General features: G+C 36.5%; 1 protein-coding gene across 4 annotated transcripts in view; it reads right to left on the reverse strand.

The window, feature by feature from the left end:
* Positions 1-22,283, reverse strand: part of LOC150105306 (polyamine-transporting ATPase 13A3-like) — a 479,234-nt gene that overhangs the window by 37,988 nt on the left and 418,963 nt on the right. For all 4 annotated transcript variants that reach the window (XM_090394686.1, XM_090394683.1, XM_090394684.1 and 1 more), the window contains 2 exons: positions 10,421-10,566; positions 9,349-9,437 (listed from right to left, as the gene is read on the reverse strand). In XM_090394686.1, the coding sequence (XP_090250812.1) occupies positions 9,349-9,437; positions 10,421-10,566 (235 nt within the window). The remainder of the gene's footprint in view (positions 1-9,348; positions 9,438-10,420; positions 10,567-22,283) is intronic.

Raw genomic sequence — 22,283 nt, forward strand, 5'->3', positions numbered from 1 at the left:
ACGGTTGTGTTAATTGCCTCGAGAACTGTGGGAAAGAGAAAGAAGAGGGGAAAAGCATGGTTTAATAGTGTGAGAAGAAGCTGTAGCGAAACGAAGAGAAGCACTATTGAACTACCTAGCGGATAGCAGGAAGAAAGCTGCATATAAGAGGGTGAGAAGAGTGGTGAATATATGTCTACACAGTATACTTTATTAATGAGAAAGTGGCTAGTATAGAGAGAAATAGGGTGACGAGTAATGGATGGAAGATGTACCAAACGATCAAAGCCATGCGAGGTGCCCAAACACAAGCAGCAACCATAAGAGATGAGAGTGGAAATCTATTAAACTCAAAAGATGTTCTCGCTCGGTGGTGTAGATATTTTGCAAACTTGTTGAATGTCAATGATGGAACGTCAATATCGAAGGATTATACTCCTTATCAAACTGCTGAACCATTTATCGAAGAGCCAACATTTAGTGAGATTACTCGTGCTATCTGCATGCTGAAAAATAATAAGGCTCCAGGAGCGGACTGCATACCGGCAGAGCTCCTGAAGAATGCCAGGGATGTCCTGCTAGAGCAGCTGCACCGGCTCATCTTGATGATCTGGCGAGAAGAATGGCTGCTGGATGAGTGGAAGGAATCGCTGATCACCCCAATATATAAAAAAGGAGATAAGGCTCAATACGGCAACTATAGGAGCATCTCACTGCTGTCGACTGCCTACAAGGTGCTGCCTAACATCATGCTAATGCCCCTCACACCATATGCAGAAGAGTGCCTTGGTGACCACCAGACGGGCTTCAGGAGGAACTGTTCTACAATAGACCAACTCTTCACACTGCGCCAAGTTTTTGAAAAGTGCTGGGAATATAACCGGGAAGTTCATAATATTTTCATAGACTTTTCTAAAGCCTATGACTCAATAATACATCCAAAAATATGGCAGGTGTTAGAAGAGCTGGGAATTCCCCGAAAACTCCGAAAAATGGTGCAGTGTGCGTAGATGGTTCGAGAGCAAGAGTGAAAGCAGAAGGTGACCTGTCGAACCCGTTTCAAATACAGACCGGTGTGAAGCAGGGTGATGGGCTTTCTCCGATTCTCTTCAATCTAGTGTTGGAAAAAGTAATTAGAAACACACAGTAAGTGGCAGGTGGAGTCGACATGGGGGTGCAAGTTAGGATTCTTGGCTACGCAGACGACCTGAACGTCATGGCGCATCAATGGGATGATGCAGTGGCATTGATTACTGCTATTGAAGAAGCTGCAGAAGAAGAATATAAACGCCGAGAAGACAAAATACCTTTTTATGAGTAGCCATGCTGCTCAAGATCCAGAGGGAGCTGCACAGTTTGAGATGGTGAAGGTATTTAGGTACTTGGGTTCTTTCGTGACTGAAGACAACAAAGTTGAGGCTGATGTCCGGAGTCGGATAAATGCTGTGAACGTGGCCCATTATCAGGTGTGTCCCCTTTTCGCCTCACGCTTGTTGTCTTGGGCTACAAAGGTAGGACTATACAAGACTTTGATCAGGCCTGTTCTCCTCTACAGTGCTGAAGCGTGGACTCTCACGGTGAGACAAGCCAATTACCTGAGAGTATTCAAGAACAAGATGCTACGACGTATCTATAGAGGGGTCATGGCAGACGGAGTCTGGAGGTCCAATGCTGTCATACACGCTTTATACAACTCGGCAGACGTCTTGATGGAGCTGCTAGCCTGGCGTCTTCAGTGACTGGGGCATCTGTACCATATGGGCCCTGAAAGGACTATGAGACAAGTGTAGGAGGCCGAGAAGGAGATGGGTGGATCAGGAGAAGGAAGACCTGTAGGTTGTTGGGCTGGAGACCAGAACGTGGCAGTTGCAGAGGACCGTACCCAGTGGCAACATGTGGTGCTTGAGGCCAAAAAGTCCCCCTGGGCTGATAGCGCCTGGCTAATGTAATGTATGTCTGATAGTTATCTTGCCTAGATTTCTCTTTCAGTTTTGACAGGTCCACTTTGATGATAGGAGCTTGTGATTTACAATACTTGAACTTTTATTTAATTTTTGTTGCTAGCAGCTCATGGTCAGTGTCGAAGTCTGGAGTTTTTAAAGTTCTAACATTCTGCACTTATGATTTCCAATTGCATTTGATTAGAATGTAATCAATACAGTTCTTTATTGTACCATCTGGTGAGGTCCATGTGTATTTGTGGGAAGGTCTATGGAAAAAAAGGTATTACAGATAAATAGATTATTTGCTTTACAAAATTCTAATATTCTTTCTCCTCTTTCATTTCTGTTATCAACTCTGAACCTGCCCATCACATCCTCCATGCCAGGGGTGAACTTCCCAATTTTGGCATTAAAATCTCCCATCACTATTAATATATCTTTCTTATTGGTCTTGTCTATTAGATCTTGCAACTTATCATAAAAGGTATCGATTTCTTCATCTTCATGTGACTGGTCGGGGGCGTAGATTTGAATTATTGTAAAGTGAACATTTTTTTCTTTACCTTTTAATCTGATAGCGATCATTCTTGGGTCACGTGGTTCTATGGCCATGACTGCATTTTGTAGACTATTATTCACTAAAATGGCAACTCCTTCTCTATGTATATTGTTCTCTCTGCCCGAGTAGAATAGTTTTCCTGAATTTAGATTTCTAATTCCTTCTCCTGTCCAATGGGTTTCAACCAAACCTACAATGTCCCATTTAATCCTAGCAAGTTTATTTGTTCATTTTAATGAGTTATTATAAAGGTGATAAGTTAAACATGAACATGCAGCAATTAGCACAGCTAAATGTGTTAGTGCAAGGGAGTGGGCAGGCTGTAAAGCTCTGATAAACACTTAGAACAAAAATGATATTAAAGCAACTGATATAACCACAAGAAAAATACGATATGTTCTTTCTTGTGGTTATATCAGTTACTTTAATATCATTTTTGTTCTAGGTGTTTATCAGAACTTTCCAGCCCCCCCCACCCCTTGTAAGAATTTTTAATTAGTGTTATTGCTGATTAACTGTATAAAAAAGGGATAAGAATAATTTGTGTTCAAATAAACAGAAGTCTATATGAAATGGCAGGAGTGAAGTGTCACGTGTCATATGCTAATTTTGTTGAACCACTGTATACGGTTCAACAAAATTCTACGGTTGACAGTATACGGTTATCTGGTAGTGATTTAAAAATATATATATATATATATATATATATCTACCACAAACCTAGTCAATCTTGAGGGTGGTTCTCTGATAGGCATTCCAGTTTTTATGTAAATCTTGAAGCATCAGTAATAAGGAGAAGGGGATTTTGGCACTGGTTAGTGCAACCTCACCAAACGTTATAGACATTAGTGAGACATGGCTAACAGCAGGTGACATAATTACAGGGATAGAATGTGATGGATTTGGTATTTTCAGGGAGGATACAGTAGACAGGATGGGGCTGATTATAGCAGATGAATTGGAGCCAGCAAGATTAGGAATCAGTCGGACAGATGGCAGCTCTTTTGAGTCAATCTAGTGTGAGATCAATAACACAAAATATAAAATTGGTTGCTGTATGAGACAGGGGACACCAGAGATGATGTGGAAGATATGCATCAGCAGATTAGTACAATGGGTGCAAGTCGAGCAATTATTATGGGGAACTTCAACTTCAGAGATATAGATTGGAAGGAGGAAAGATCACATGGCAGGAAGGAAATGCAATTTATATAATTATCTGTAATTACTTGAAGTTATTACAGATGTGAAGTTATTACCTGAAGTTATTATCTGTAATTACTTGAATAATCTGTAATTACTTATCTGTAATTATCAAAAGTAATGGAGCGGACTCAAAGTACAAGAGAGTCCGATCTTGTTATAGGATCAATAACTAAGGTGGCTACAATGCCTCCAATTGGCTGGAAAGTAATCATGTGGTCTTGACTTGGGAGGAAGCAAAAATGTGGATATTCCAGTTAAGAAGCAGTATATGTGGAACTACAAGGCAGGTGATTACGATACATTTAGGAGGCAGCTTTAAGCAGTACCACGGTATAAAGATATTCAAGGGAAAAGAATGTTCACAGTACATGGGGAATAGTCAAGTGGGTATCTGGAGGGAAGCAATATCACTGATTTAGCTTCCTCACCATACCCAAGGTCAGGAGGCTAAATCAGGTAGGAGTTAGATGGATGAATAGTATCATTATGCATGAGCTGCAAACAAAGAAAATGTTCTAGAGGCTACATAAGGAGAAAGGTGACCAGCTAACTCATGAACAGTACAAGGATCAGGCAAGAAAGGTGGCCAGCACTGTAAGGAAGGCAAAATCAGATTATGAGAGGAGATTAGAAGAAGAGGCGAAAGGAAATCCCAAAGAGTTCTTTCATTATGTGCCCAGTAAGAGAAAGAATGAATATGTAAGGATAACTTCATATGGCAGAGAGGTAATGTAGGCAGATAAAATTGTTCAGCTATTGAGTAACCATTTTCTAAGGGTATATCATCCAGGTGAAGATACTGTTATGGCAGACGTGACAGGAAATGATGTGAGAAAGGAAATTGATGAATTGGAGGTACTTAGGATACTGCAGAATCTGAATGCAAATACAACTGTGGAATTGGATGGGATATCAGTTTGTATTATAAAAGAATGTGATGGGAAACTGGCGATACCTTTGACTATGCAGTTTAATTTTAAGTGTCAGCTCTGGCAGTGTCCCAAGAGAGTGGAAGGAGGGCAAAATAATTCCATTGCATAAAGGAGGATCTAAGTCTATGGCAGCAAATTATAGATCAATCAGTATCTCAGGAGTGGTAGTAAAAGCACTGGAAAGTTGGTCAAAATTAGAATTCAGCAATGGGTGGATAAAAACATGATACTCTATGAGGAGCAGCACAGCTATGTGAAGGGTCGATCATGCCTTAGTAATCTACCAACTTTTTATTAGAGTGACAGCTGAGTTGGATAAAGGGAATGGCTATACTGATAACACTGCTGGACTTTGCAAAGTCACTTGAGAGGATACCACATGGAACTATGTTAACTGCAACAAATGGGAATGGATATGAAACTGGTAATATGTTGAAAAGTGTGGCTGATGGACAGATACCAAAAAGTAGTATATGGAGGGGCAGAATTCAGGAGAAGGCATGTGAGACTCTAGTGGTGTGCCACAGGGTTCTGCTTTGCTTCCACAAACAGCTGTGCTTGAACCACTGCTGTTTAATTTGTACATAAATGATATAGGAAATAATTTGAAGGGAAATATTCAGTTGTTTGCTTATGATGCAAAGTTGGGTGGGATAAGAGTTAATCAAGGTGATGTAAAGAGCATGCAGGATAATTTAAATGGGCTAATAGTTTGTGCGAAACATAATGGTTGTCAATTTAATGTGGAAAATGTAAAGTTATGCATTTGGGGATACAAAGTTTACAAGCTGTGTACAACATTGAGGGAACTGTACTCCAGGAAATTGATGAAGCCAGGGATTTGGGGTAGTAGTTGATAGAGAATTGAAGTTTAGAGGGCATATTAGTAAAGTATCCAGGGTAGTGCATAGGATTACTTGGTTATTGAAGAACACACTAACAATTAGAGATGAGGGAGTTTATCATTCCTCTTTATAAAACTGTGATGACCACATCTGGATTACTGTGCTCAGGTCTGGTCACCTGGGTTTTTTTGGGACGAGGAAGTGGTGGAGAGTATTCAGAGGCGAGTGACCAAGATCTTGAGTAGTCTGTTGAATGCATTCTGTGAGGATAGATTGGGAGATTGTGGACTACAAAAGTTAGTTGATAGCTGAAAAAGGAGAATATGATAGAAAAAAACATTAAAGTTGCTTAAAGGGTTTTATAGGGTTGATGCAGGAGAAATGTTGTGGCACTTGACTAGAGAGAGCAGAACAAGAGGTCATTCTCTGGAAGTTGGATAAGAGTGTGGTTAGTATGGTTGTGAGGACTAGATTTTATGTTTGGAGTGGTGAATAAATGGAATGGATGGCCTGAATCAGTTGTGAGTACTTTGTTAATGGTTTCAAGGAGAAGCATGATAGATAATGTGTTGATAGTTTGGGTCTCCTATGATGAGTCTTAGGACTCCATGGAGGTGCCAATGCAGTAATGATAATAAAATATAAAACCATTATTGAACATACTTATTTTGTATTGCACGATAGGAATTCGATAATTTCAGCTCAGACTGATGTTTTCTTTCTTAAGGATGAAACAGTAATACTACCATGAAGATCTATGCTATCTTTATAAGGTCTAGATCATCAGGTGAAAATCACCATATGAAGCTTACCATAAATTAATTTTTATGGCTCACATGATAGGTACAGCAAAAGAAATGCTGTTTCAGTGAAATGATAATATTTCAGACCTGAGAAAACCAAGAATATTTAACAGAAATTAGTTATCCTAATTGTCTTCCTAGAATCACTCATCAGCTGCTTACACATTAGAATTAACAGTCTATCACATCCAATTAACGTGGCTTCTTAGCAACTTAATTAATGCTCCTCTGAGAGGGCAGTTAATTCTATCTGAATAACATGCTGTGTCTTTCAAATACATGTATATTTCCTCTGGTTGGTTCACATGATGGAAAAAACCCTGCTACCTTCATCTGAAAAAGACCTTATATAAAAGTTGTTTGCATTCTAGACAGGATTCATACCCAGAGCTTTCCAGTCAAAGGACATCACTAATACTGACTGAGCAAAAGAGACTCTCAGCACATGTGCATGTTCCTAGAACCACAAGGAACATGTGCATGTTCCTAGTGGTTCTAGATTGCAAATTAACATGGCAATCTGAAATACAGGAGTTAAAAAAGGTTATTTTGTGATCAACAAGCATGATTATAGTCACAGAAGTACCTATGAAAAATTAACTTACAAAAAAGCTCCGAATGTAGATTTCACAGGACCCAAAAAGTATAAACATCTTTTGCAAAGTCAATATTTTGATAAACATGATGTAGAAGCTACTATTAGATGACATTTATCCATCAAAGAACATTGAAATAAATGGGAAAAAAATGGCTACTCCAAATGGTTATTTGAAAATGTTATAACTTTGAGTATAAACTGAGCACAAATGCAACACAGTACATAACAATATGTGAATACACAGGCCAAATGTAGTTCATACAATGCATCAGGTAACAAGTCATTTGAATATGTACTTTGTGAGGATCAAATGGCTGATTTTAATGATGACCTGAAGGCATCCAGGTTTGTTGTCAGCTCTGAATTTATCAATTTTTTGTGACAAAACAGTGATGATAAATGAGGGCTATCATTTATGCACACAGTAACACCAAGGAATCACATTAGTGGTAATCATCCTGTGAATCTGTGCCATACATACATGGGAGCCATAATTCACCAAGAAAATATTTTGCTGGGCATCTGGTGGAACACTGGTACTGTTCATTATGAGTTCCTAACCTGTAACCAAATTATCACATGGACATATCCTTGGAACAACTGCAGTGGGCATCATACTCCAAAAAACATGCCCTAGGCAACTATAAATGCATCCAGGACAACAAAAAAAGCCTTGCACTATGCAAGTGAACTGAGAAAAAATCCACAGCCTCAGATGGAAAATTCTTTCAACCCTCCATATCCTCCAGACATCTCTCCATCTGATTATTATCTTTTCTTATTGCTGGACAACCACATATGCAAACAAAGTTGAATGATTTTTACTTATAAATAAACATCCAAATTTTATAAGCTAGTATCTTGGGAAACTCATCATAAAATTTCTCATGTATGTACAGAAAAGTTTCCTTTATTACTTACTCCCATCAACAATTTTTCTACAAATTAGTCTTATCTGCCAGGACTTCAATATTATTAAATGATATATTTCAGTCTTCTGAGACACCTCTAACTGCATCAGTCTGTCTACATCTTGGTCTTCCTCTGGGTTTTGAAATTAGTCTGTTTACAATGCTAACAATTCCAAGTTCTTTCCTATCATTATCATCCTTTTAGAGATTTAGGCCAAATGGCCTGTTCCAGTCTCATTCCATCTTTTCCTTGGTTGTCTCTGACTTCTGCATCCTCCACCTAGGTGGTATCGAAGTTATTTTTTTGGATAGTCTTGAACTGTCCATTCTTTCAATATGTTCACTCCACTTCTTTTGGTATTTGTACATTTTGTGTAATGCTGAATCTATTTTAGTTCTTTACATATTTTTGTGCTTTTTTTTTTTTTTTTCATCCAAGAGAGCATAGCCTGCTGTCTGTCCATAGGAATTTCATTCTTTTGGTTTCTCTTCTTTTTCCTTCTGCAATTTTTATGGTCAATAATTCATTTCTATACAGATAGAGAAAAGGTTTTTCCCAAACATTATAAACTCTTACTTTTGAACTTGGTTAGGTTTGAAATTTTGATATCAACGTCAGCTTCTTTTGTACATGATATAACACATGCAAAGTACTTGAAGATTACATGTTCTAAAATTTTATTTTCAATCATGATTTTACTTTTGACTGGAGAGCGTCTTTCAAAGCTATGGTTGTTGTTTTGTCTGTTGATATTTGCATTCCAAATTTTTTAGCAATTAGATTTAAAGAATATATTGATCTTCACTTCTTGCTATGATTATTTTGTCATTTGCAAACAAAATGGTATTAAGTATAATTCCATGATTAAGTTTGAATGCCAGTTTTGTATTTGTTTTCCCCACCCCATTTCTTTACTATTTCATCCATACAAATATTAAATAAGAGTGGATGCCCAATCATTGAAGGGGCATCCATCAAGGATGTCCCATCAATGATTGGGCATCCTTGATAGATTCCTGTGTTTATTGATTTCCATTCTGTAACTTCTTCACTGATTCTTACAGCTATCTGGTTGTTTTAATACATGTTAGTTATTGCTGCAAATAGTTGATTTGCAGTATTTAACACCACAAATATGATCCACAGCTTATTCCTTAAGACCTTGTCAAAGGCTTTTGTGCTACAATGATATGTGCTTCTATGTTGAATTCACAATGCTTCTCCATTATTCCTTCCTATTTTCATTTTTAACATGATTTTGCCATTGACACTATGTGTTCACTGTCCTAAAATTTTTTTAGAACTCTCATTCTACTCTCTGCAGTTTTTGATCATGTATTTTACTTCTACACCAGCTCTACTTTCAGATCTGTAACGTAAAACTGGTTTGAACACTGTTTTGTATACTGCTAGTTTATACAGTGCTTGACTAATTTCTTTCTTGTTGGGAAAATGTATTTTTTTCTAATAAAGTTTTTCTGTTCATTTTTTATGAATTTTAATTGCACAAATTTTTTGGGTCATCTGATAATAAATTTTATTAAAAATTCATATTTCTCAAACATACTTACTGTGAAGAAATATGCAACTTCAAGAAAAGGATTAAATAATAAGAAAGTTGTAAATGCTGCCAACAAAATAAGTGCTCCTAAAAACCAAGCTATATGGGATAAAAAAAAAAAGCCACAATTTATTAATTATGCAGGAAATTTGAATCTAAAGAATCAAAATGTTAATTCCAGTTAATAATTCAGCTGACTCTCACTATAGCAAAATATTATGGAGCACAGGAATAGTTTGTTATAGCAAATGGATTAGTTGCAGTAGTGAATTTAGAAGAGTCCTGTGTCCATGGGATTTTGGACTGGACGTTTTTTTTTTTAGCAATTTTTCATGCAGTGAATTTGCTATAACATTGTTTGATATAGTGAGAAATAACTGTAGTATAAAATGTTTACAATACAGTTACACCCCAAGTTATGTAACATGCGACTTATGTAAATTCACAGTTACGTAATAAATCTACTAGTGCGTATGAACACGTTTGCGGCTTTGCGCAGGTGCATCTTTGACAGCCTTATTGCAGCATAGTATAGATGCCGCACGCTGTTAGCTCAGTCACTTGTTATCACTGCTGGTTTCATTGTTTTTTTTTTTTACCCTTAAAATGGAATGCAAACGCAAAACTGAATGCGCTGATAATAAATCTAAAAAACAAAGGTCTGCAATTACTTTAGAAGAAAAGTTGAAAATAATTCATACGTATGAAGCCAGGAAAATTCTATCAACAATATCTCGGGAAATAAATCGACCCATTTCAACAGCGAATACAATAGTGAAGGATAAAGTTTGCATTGTTGAAAGCACGAAAGGTGCAGCAGCATTGAAGGGCATAATTATTATCAAGAAGAGGCTGGGTCTGATTGTAAAAAATAATGTAAGACAGCGATATGAAAAGCCACAGAACATTTTATTGTATGTATATAATTTACAAAATCAACTTGCGTAAAATTCGAGTCACGCAAAGGTTTACGGAACGCATTATTTACGTGATTCGGGGTATAATACTCATGTATAAATAGGTATTGATAACACATCTGTATCATGGCTAAGGTTAATATTTAAATTTCAAATGATACTCACCATTACTGTACAGTGATTTGCGATATGGTGGGCCTTCTGAAAAGGTTACAGCAACTATTATATACTGGAAGCAAGATACCAGGAAGATAACAGAATTTCTCCAGTTAGATGTTATCTTATCTGAATGATTCTCAGTTTCGATATACCTATATATTAAATAATTTTGTAACACTTGCATAACATTCAGATAATATTTCACATAGATAAAATCTTGTTTTTTTTTAAATACCATAAAAAAACTATCTTTACATATTTTAGTTCCTGTTATTTTAATACTGATTAATAAGTTCAATTACAATGATCTATTATATACTATGCTGAAGTTATTATTTTTATTTGGGAATCTCCATTGAGATTGGACACAATACAGATGACCCACACTTATCCTTACTCAGGCTGTACCTATCACACTTCACTTTATTCCCTGGCACTTACTCTTCTCTGGTAATTCCATTCTGTGGTGGCGGATGGGGAGGAGGGAAAGAGAGAGCATGCTGGGAATATGATTTTCAATATTATTTCACTAAGTATCAACATAGAATAATTTTTCACATAAAATTTTTATTCATTCTCGACAAATTTTGTGAAAATCTTGTTTCACATTATCAGGATAATTACATGAATAAAGTAAAAAAGAAGTAATAACAGTTAAAAACCATAGTGAAAATATCTGAACATGAATAAAAATATAAAGTATGCATTTGCTATGATGTTGTTTGCTCATTCATGGACTACTGTATGCTACTGGTAAATACAAGCATGTCGTGATGAATTAGAGAAGACCAAACCTGATGTAAAATCATGTAAGCATATTTCATAATTTCAGTTGATTCTTTGAATGCTCTTGAGAGAGAAAAACAAAAATTTTGTTTGTTGCCATAATATTTCATGTTTTGTTTCAGTTGTATGTGCTTCCAATCCTGATTTGAGTCTTCTTTTGTTCTTCATGTCCTTCAAGTGTTCTGATTGGCGTACCTCTCCAGACCTACCTATCTATTCTATGTAGTTTAAACCATAACTACAGCTAATCTTGTAGACACTTGATTTTTTAAATGGTGGATGTTGAGATTTCAGATGATCAGATATCTTGTTGATTGTATAGAAGTGATCTTTATATCTTATTGATTGTATAGAAGTGACCTTTATATTTTGTTGATGAAGCAAACTTGCTATTTTGTCTGACTGATTGTATATATCTTGCTCCTTTAAAGTCTTGGATTTTCCTGTTCATCTGATTGTTTTGGAGGTCGATGTACGATTTTTTTGATTAATGTTTTATTATAAATATTTTTTGGTAGGAATGAACTCAAGTATTGTAACTCTTAGTTCATTTTTAATTTTATGTTAGTGGAAATTCTGTAAGCTCTATCGCATAGAGAATGAATGATGTCTATTTCTTGTGCCGGGTGGTGATGGAATGTGACGAATAAGTAATTTGTCCTGTGTTTGTTGGCTTCCTATAGACTGAAAAATTGAGTGTGTTTTGTTGAATACTTCGACAAGTATATCCAAAATGATCAAGAACTGTTTGTCTCTAATTCAATGGTGAATTAATTTGAGGATGAAGGTTGTTATGGTAGGCGACAAAATCTAATTGGGTAATATAACTAGGGCAGATGATAAAGATATTGTCGATGTAGCTTTGCCAATTTTTAGGTTGTGTTCTTTGATACTGAAAGGCTGTTTTTTTCACACCACTCCATAAATAGGTTTGTAAAAGGGGGGGGGGAGAGATAGAGGAGCTAATTGTTAGTCCTTCCTTCCTTCTGCTCAAAACATTCACCTTGGAATTTGAAAAATGTGCTATTGATGCAGTGTTTAAACAGATCTGCTGTATCTGATGGAAAGAGGTCTTGTAATAGTTGTACAGTTTCTGTTCTTGGTATGCTTGTAAACAGATTTATTAAGTCCAGGCTTGCAAGTATATCAGTAGGAACCAATGCGATGTCTTTGATGCTTTCTATGAAGTGTATTATATTCTTTATTTAAGAGGATTTTTGGCCAGTATAAGGGCTTAGGAGGTTTGCTAGATTTTCAAGCGAAGAAGCTGGAGAGTGTCCTGCGTCAACAACAGATCTCAATGGCAAGTCACTTCAGAGACTCCATATATATTCTTGGAACTAAAGGGTGTCTAGACTCAAGAACCTCCTCTCACACCAGTTCAGCATGTTTTTTACTAATTAAAATAACTGTGATGGTGCCATTTTCTATGTATATTTTATGTACAGTTCCTGAAGATGATTTTGGATGTGCCTTACTGCTATATTAATTATGCATATTTGCTTTTTTTTATATGAGATTAACATTTTTTTGTGATACGCATGCACGCGCACACACACACATACACACTGCATGGGAAGAAGCCAACAGACACCATAGTGTGAGGAACAAACAGCCATGATGCCAACCTTGATAAGATGTAAGACCTCCTTTCGCTGTAAGGACTACAGCAATCCTTGGAGGCATACTTTCCACAAGCATATGATAGTGATCAATGGAAACTTTGGACTATTCTTCCTGTAGGCATATAATGAGGTCCTGGACTGTTGTGAGGGACCAGACATCCATTGATCTCACCCAATCTCCAATTCACCCCACAAATGTCAATAAGGTTGAGATCGGGGATCTGTGGAGGCTAGCCGAGTGTGGTGACATTCATTTCCACAAACTATGCAGCTACAGCAGCAACCTTATGGCATGGTGCATTGTCTTGCTGAAACAGACAATGGTCAGTTCTATAGAAATGCCACAAAGTATTGCATTATCTAAATGTTCAGATACCTTTCATAGTTCAATGTTCGTGGCACTACAAACAGAGGTCTGAGGCCAAATCAGGAAAAATGGGACCATACAATCACACTGCCACCTCTGAATTTGATAGCTGGTGTTTATGCACTCTGGTAAGAGACATTCACTGGGAATCTACCATACCCACATCCATTCATCTGCTTGGTAGAGGTTGCACTACTGAAGACAATGCTGCATGTTGGTTTGGGTGATGTGGATCTTGCATATTGCTGTCCTACCATAGAAATCCATGTTGTGAGCCTCTGTTCTGAATTTTGTGCAGATTCATATTCCAGTTGATGCCCAGATGATGGCAGACGATCAATTTGATCAATGATGTTGTATGGTAATTAATTCCAAGTGAAATATGTGACGATACTAATCATACATTTCTTTAACACTTCGCTGAATGGAAGGGCTGAAATATGCTAATTATTGTGATTTTCCAGGGATAACTTCATTGGCAGTTTTCTTTTATCCAGCAATTAGCATACTCAGTTTTTATGGTAGCAGATTATTCTAGTAAAGTTACATGCAAGCAGAGTTGAAAAAATTATTTAAGACAGATTAATCACATTTATTTTGAATTGCTATTGTGGATCATCATCAGAGTCATATAGTTGGAAATTAAAAAATGAAAATATATGGAGAAAGGAATCTCACAATATATGCAGTTGTGAGACAACTACATATAAACCAATACTATTAGGATCAAATAAAGTATGTGTGCACACATATGATAAAAACTTATATAATATAATTAAACAGCATAGTTCTCATAATAATTTACCAGATTTTTGATGGTTCGTCATTAAGGTTGAGATTTGGGCAATGCAAAATTGCCCAAAATCTCAACTTTAAAGAGATGCTCATACTTATGCAAATGTATATATAGTAATTTGGTGTTACTCCAAAGGATTCTGTGGCTGGTATTAGTAATTCCATGTTCTGCAAATCCTGATTTGTATTGAATTTCTTAGAGGTTATGTAGGAATGATGTTCAGAAAAGAGTACAGAATTGATCAGCCAGTTTGCCCAAAGTAGAATAACTTAACCTTGCATGGGATTGAATAGATTTCAGGTAGCAGTAATGGTGGAATTTTATCTTTTGATGATATCATAGAGATAATTGAATTGGCGTGAAAAGTTGAAGAAATATTAAACTTCTTTAAGGTACGACAAAATGCACTCTGAAATGCCTTTATGTCTTCTCTTTAAGAGAGAGGATAGGAAAATGGTTAGTAATCTTCTGGATTTTAATTGAGAATGGCTGTTTCGTTGATTATAGAAATTTCTTTTTGAAATAGAACAGATGAAGAACAAATAATATGAACTCTTGAGATTATATATCTGTGACATCTGTCATCATCCCTCACAGAATATATTTTGGTGAGGGATAATGAGCTGATGGTGTGATGGATATATATCAACCAGAGAAGGAAGGTTTGTGAAAAACAGATGCTCACAAGAAACTATCCAATTTTCTTTTTATAAGGCCATTTGATTCAAGTTCCATAGTGAAATTGATTCTATGATGAAGGTTACTGATTTTTTGTAAGATAACTTCTAGTTGTGAATTATTCCAAATAGTAAAAATATCATCCATACAGCAAAAGCCATATGAAAAGTTTTGGATTAAACACTGAAAAAATTTTTTGTAGATATTCTTAATAGAAATTAACAAGGACAGGAGAAATTGGAGAGCCCATTGTGATACCTTCAATTTGTCAATACATCAATATCCAGAATTCATGATGAACTTGAAGAGGTCCAAAATATCTGATGGAAAGAAACTTGAGATGATAAGATTTCCAGGGTGTCAATTTGCAGACTTTTTATTTTTTCATCAATGGAACAATATATTTCATTTAGATCTATTGTTTTTACTGGAAAGAATGCAGAAATTATTTTTGTGCTACTTTCAGTGCTAGTCTTTAAAATAATAAAATTTTAAAGAAGGAAAAAACAAAGAGTATAAGTTTGGTATGCTTTTTACCTCTGTGTGTGTGTGTGTGTGTGTGTGTGTGTGTGTGTGTGTGTGTGTGTGTGTGCGCGCGCGCGGAAGGGGAAGTGTTGTTAATAGTGTTGTTAAAAACGCATAGCAATATTTTGTTAATGAAAATGAAAACACCCTTTAAGAAGTTCTTACATCTAGTTGAACATGCATAAATTTTTTTATTTATCTTAGTAATATTCACATTTAAAAAAAAATTTAGATTGCACTATAGATATTGTAATATATAATATCACAAGATCTAATAACAATTATGAAGAACCCTACTTTATTTATTATTCACTGCACTACTTTTAATTGCCAGTTTTTATTATATTACATTTAGTATTTTTATTGAATATCACTCCCCCACTTTCCTCCAATCAATGAGAATAATTTTACATTGGGTTTAAAGTTATCTTCTTTAAGGTATGTAGATTTTAAAATTTTCAAATCATGCTTCATAGTCATTGTCTCCTCTCCCTTCCTGTGAGACATCACACAAAGGAATGTTTTCTTTATTATGTCACCAACTGCTTCCAATAACTACAGAGAAAACACACAAAAATACTCTGGATTACATTATACAATAAAGTAATGAGAAAGCATGAAATCGATCTTGCATTTATAGCAATGAGAAGCATAAGCATACTCCACAATTAAGACATTATTATTACCATAAACCTCCAGGGAGGCAGGGGCTCATCAGAGGAGGCCACATATCACCCATGCCAGCTGTTATACCTTTTCTTGAATTCACACTGCCTGCACTCACCACCTCCAAAGGCGAGCTGTTCCAACATGCACTCCTCTACAGGAGAAAAATCCTGCTCTCATCCCCTTTCCTCATTGCAGTCATTGTCAACTTCCATGGATGCTCTTTGGTCCTCCCCCCCCCCATAAAATGAATAATTATATTTACTAGTGTCCTATATGACCTTTCAGAAATTTGTAGGTCTATGATATAAATATTTAGGTGTACAAAATCCCTCTTCTTGCTTACCAATGTTTGCAGTTTACATACTCTCAATCTGTCCTCATAATCTACATTCCATAATTCTGATATCATCTTTATCATTTTTTGCACCCTCTCCCTGGCTTCTTCAACAACTCTGAAACCAGGAGACCAGATCTGTGCAGAATAATCTATATGGGGTAGTACCAAGGACATGTAAAGAAGCAAAATGACTTCCTCATCCTTACATGTCAATGTTTGTTTTAGCATTGCAATTATCCTCTGGTTTTATTTATATTCTTTGTTACATGTTAATTTCCTATCAATGAAAATTCCAAGATTTCTCTAGAAGGATCAGTTTCTTTCTTCTAGAATGAACCAAAACATAACAAAATTGATAGTGTGAATGCCATTCACATTCCTGATTATTCTACCCTATCACTGCACTATCAAACAACTTTAAGTCTCCTGCCAAATCCTTCCCAATGTTTTATCTTTAATGTAAAGATAAAATAACAATGGACCAGTACTGATCCCTGTGGAATGCTGCTGGTCACCTTAAATAATCTTGCAGACTCATAACCCCCAATACACCACTTTCTGATATGTCAGGCAGTCATCCTCTTATTCCAGCTAATAGTTTATAACTAATTCCCATATCTTGCAACTTTTGCAACAGCCTTCCATGTGCTGTATGCTGTCAAAAGCATTAACGAAGTTCAAAAGTACCACAGAGTATCTGTTCCCCATGTTCAACTCAACCCTACCATTATTATAAAATGCAAGCAATTTACTCAAGCATGACTTCCCATTAGTATTCAGAAATAATGAAACAAGCTTGAGATTTTTGAAAAGACACGTATAACCACATGTCCTATCTCCAACAATTGAAAGAAACTGCAATGAAAAAAACTAAAATTCCCACAAAATTATAATTTTTAGTTTCACCACACAGTGAAGTGACTATGATTTATTGGTCTTTTGCAAGAAATTTAACAATGCACTGCTTTGGAATTTTGTAGAACTTCCAGTTGGAGCCTGCAAGTGCCCCAGACAATATTTACATGGAAAACTCAGGAAAGCCAACAGCGTAAAACCTATGAGCTTTTACATGTTATAAAACCATACTGCCCATGAGAAAAATCCAGAAATGAAAGAAAAATTCAAATGCCTAAAACGTGGCTATGAACTTTATGTTTGCTTATTCCCTAATGTATGAATGAAATAATAAAAAATAAAATCTAAACTTTTAACATCTTGCTTCTGTTCAAAACTGAAAGAATCTATGGACCATTTGTAGTCTGTGAGAAGTTCAAATCCTGTTCATCTGAGTATAACAACATATGAACACGATTCCAAAATCTTTATAAGTTAATTTATTCAGTTTTTTCTATTTTTTTACCCTGAATTCCTGTTTTATTACTTTCTGAAAAAACCTTTTCAATAAACTACATCAATCACATCTGTCATCCACAGAAATGCACATAACACATATATACCTTTGTCAGAATACTTGGCTAATCCTCACTTTCTCAACTGTAACTACCATTTGCCCTCAAAGATACTCAGGGGATATAGACATATACCACTTCTGTCTCTGAAGTATAACAGAAACAGGAATAAACTGCAGTGGGAGAGGATCTTTATAAATGACTTTTAAAACAAACAAACAAACAAAACAACTCTGAATTAATATACATTTTATTATTATATTCTGAGAGAAACTTCTTTGAAAACAACAAATCACATATTCCAATCTCAAAAATACATTCAGATGTATACTCTATAGTATTTGTAGCTTTATCCACACCTTACCAACAACATCTTCCACTTGCCCTGGATGTTATTCAGGGTTGAAGTCATAAGGTACCTTTGTCCCCTAGGTAGATCACCTCCCCTCTCTGTAACTAAACTTCATTAAACCCTAAAGCCTTATTTAGGGTTTAATGGTGAAAGGACAACAAAGATCATGCTGCACAAAACATAAGATTATTGTAGTGTTATGCTGAACCAATGGATACAGCAATTCTCCCTTGTTATATTTTGTAGTAATCAAGTACTACTGTAGAATGATCTATCTATCTATCTATCTATCTACTGCTTCCTCTAGAAGGTATATCGCATGCTCTACTAACATCCTTACCCTGCAGTGTTTTATGTCATGGCACAGATTTAAGCTTCTTCCTAAGCATGTCATAATCACCTGCCTTGTAGTTCCACAAATACTCCTTCTTGATAGAATATTCCTCATGTTTTACAATCTCCCAATTCAAGACCACATGGTCACTTTCACCAATTGGAGGCAATGCTGACACCTTAGTTATGAATAGCTCTTATGACCAGGTCCAATATTCTCTCACCCATAATCCCTTCCATCACGTTGCCTTAGGTGTATAAATTCTATTTCCTTTCTGCCATGTGATCTTTCTTCCTTCCAGTCTATATCTCCATAGTTGAAGTCCCCCCCATAATAATCACCACACTATACTCATTGTACTAATTTTGCAATGCATGTCTTCCAAATTATCTGTGGAACTTCCTAGCCTATATCAACAACCAACTGTATATTTTGTCTTACTAGTCTTAATCTCACACCAGATTGTTTCAAATGAGCAGCCACCCTCCTGCCTATCTCATATCTTTTTAGCTGCAATTCATCTGTTAACATCAGCTGTAACCCCTCCCCCCACCTCTCCCCAATTCTATTGTCCTGCTATTAGCCAAGTCTCACTAATAACTATAACTTTTGGCGAGGGTGCACTAACCAATGGCAAAACATCCTCCCTCTTGATACTTCTGGCATTAGTATATAGAAACTGCAGCATCCCTTTAGGCCCCCACCACCTTTACTTTCTGAATTGACTATCCTATTCAATATTTTTACTTGAGAGACCAGATTCCTCACTTGGTCATTCTCACACTCACTCATTTCATGGATGCCTTCACACAAACTCACCTGCTTCCACCCTAAATGCTTAAGTTTCCCTAAATATACACTTCAGCATGCTCAGTGAACAAATCTCTCTCTCTCTCTCTCTCTCTAGACACCAAAACCATTTAGATGCAGTCATCAGCATTGTACAGATCCTTCTTTCCATCAACTACAGATCACAGATCATACATCATTCTGTACAATCTATGTATATTGTGTATTGGCTATCAATGCCCTCCTTCTCAGTTCACCTCTATCATAGCATGGTATGATTTACAATCCTGACCTTCTCGCTCTTCAGTTTTGCTTCTTCTAACAACTGCTTTACACCCTCCCTCATAGAATACTTCTTGCCTCTCAAAACATTTGTATCAACCAAGACAATCATTCCCTTCGACCTCCCTTTTTGCGATTGGATGATGTGGATAATATCGTGAATTTTTGGCCTGGAAAACACAATTTTGTCACATTTTTGTAAAGTACTCTCACGATCACCGAGTCTCTATATATAATTTTCTCCTTAACTGGTTTTTCTTGTTTGTTCAGTGGGTCTTTATTATTCCTTCAGACTGCCTACTTCTTTCTCTTTTCAGCCCTGCTAATCTCTTGCCACTTCTGCAAGTTTTCAATTTCACACATTGTCATATGAAGAATAACATAATTTTCCACCTTACCATCATACTGTCCTCTCTACTAATATTTGCTGCATTCTTGTCACCTAACAGACGCTTAGCACTTTCTCTCTCTCTCTCTCGTTTCAATTTCCTTCCACATATCCTTTATTGATGAATACAATTCACACCCACACGCAACTGAATAAAATCCCACAAATTCAAATCATACAACAATATAGTCTTTGCTGCCATTGTTCGTCCACACAATGATGCCATGCCGACAACACATATTTAAACAAAACAAAATTTAAAAAAATGCAACATTTACTTATCAACTAACTAGTTCAGTCAATCTCACATGTTTCAAACAAAAACTACAATAAGTTAACCTAATATTCTAAAATAAAATACAAAAAAAGTTACTTATCCTTCAGGAGCAATAATTCCATGCTACACACACACAATACCCCCACCTGGCATCAACCAATGTTATCATCATCAATTTCTTGATATGTACCTTCAAGGGATATTCAGGATACTATGACAGAACTACATGATTAAGTTTCATTATTATTAATTCCCTATCAACAATTTTGAAGAAAAATTTTTGATAGGAGTTGATCTAACATTTCTTGCTTTTAAGGCAATTCTAACTGAATGAACTCACCTAGAACTTGGTCTTTCTCTGGGTCTCTTTTCCTGCATCTTAGCATCAAACACCTGTTTTGCTAACATTTCTATTTAAGGGGCCATACCACCTTAGATTAGCTCTGTTGACATGTTCTTGAATGCTAATAATGTCAAGTTCCTTTCTAATATCTTCATTTTTAATATGATTTATGCCATTGTTTCACTCCTCTAATTTTTTCTCAAAATCCACAAATCTGGTCCCTATTTTTGATCAAGTGCTTTATTTATAACCGAACTCTCAGATGTATAACTTAACTGTTTTGTCTTGTATACTGCTAGTTTGCCATTTTGGCTAATTTTTCTCTTATTTCATATAAATTTATTCAGCTGGGCCACACACACACACCATATACCAGCTTTGCTTATTCTGTTGTCTATTTCCAGATTTATCCTGTCATCTTCACTAAAAACTGTGCTTAAATAGCTGAAATATTATTATTATTTTGGGAAACTCCAAGGAGTCGACATACTCATCGAGGGAGGTCCTAACATCACGTCAAGAACAACTATTCGACATTCACACAGTATCTATCATACCACGCCTTGAACTCATTCACGGTCATAGCACCCACAACAGACTCTGGCAGCTTATTACACTCATTTACCACTCTCCAAGTAAAAAACCTAGCTCTAACACCCTTGTTAACCACATTCTTGCCCAGCTTCCATGTATGGCCCCTAGTCCTCCCACCACTCCTTTTCCACCAATCAACCAATTTTTGCAACCCACAAATCTTCAATCTGTTCTCATGTTCTCATAAGGTTCATCCCACAGACCTGCCACCATCTTGGTCACTCATCTCTGGATCTTCTCCACCTCCTCCCCATCAAGAAGAAACCCTGGTGCCCATATCTGGGCACAGAAGTCCAGATGAGGTCTTATCAGGGCTCGATATAGAGGAACAATAACTTGTTTGTCTCTGCTTGTTAAAGTATTTTTCAGTAACCAAGTGATTTGATGAGCTGATTTAGCCACTTTTGCAAAGTGACCCCTAAACTTCAACTCCCTATCCACCAACACTCCCAAATCCCTGGCTTCATCAATCTCCTGGAGTACAGTTCCACCAATGTGATATACTGCTGCTAATATTTTCACTCCAAAATGCATAACCTTATACTTTGCCACATTAAATTGACATCCATTTTCCTTAGCCCAGTCCTCCAAACTATCCAAATCATCCTGCAAAATTTTGACATCCTGTGCACTCACAATTGCTCTACCCAACTTTGCATCATCAGCAAACAAGTGAACACTTCCTCTCAGATCCTTTCCTATATCGTTAATGAACAAATTGAAAAGTAGTGGTCCAAGAACCACTTGGTTCTTGGACCACTACAGAACCCTGTTGCACACCACTAGTCACAAGCCGTCTTTTGGACTCCACTCCTGAATAAACCACTCTCTGGTATCTCTCCATCAACCATCCTCCTATCCATCTCACCAACCCTATATCCATCCCCATCTGCTCCAGTTAAAGTTCCATGTGGTATCCTGTCAAAGGCCTTGGCAAGGTCCAGTAGAATCACTGTAAACCCATTATCCTTATCCAGTTGTCGTCACTGTGTTATAAAACGTGAGCAAATTACTGAGGCATGATCTACCTTTCACAAAACCATGTTGTCCCCCATACAGTATCCCATTTTCATCTATCCAATCCTGTATTCTTCTCTTGACTAGTTTCTCCAAGACCGTGACAACGATTCCTGATATGCTAATCGGTCAGTAATTTACAACAGCAGTCTTGGAACTTTGCAGCGGAACTATTTTCCCCTCTTTCCACCCCCTCGGGACTAACCCAGACCCAAGACTCAGATTAAACAAAATGATCACAGGTACTGACAATTCTTTAGCCACTTCACATATGACATGAGCTGGTATACCATCCAATCCC

This window comes from Typopeltis vanoorti, chromosome 6, assembly GCF_054136105.1.
Source record: "Typopeltis vanoorti isolate ZY-2024b chromosome 6, IOZ_Tvanoo_1.0, whole genome shotgun sequence".
In the NCBI taxonomy this organism is placed as follows: Eukaryota; Metazoa; Arthropoda; class Arachnida; order Uropygi; family Thelyphonidae; genus Typopeltis; species Typopeltis vanoorti.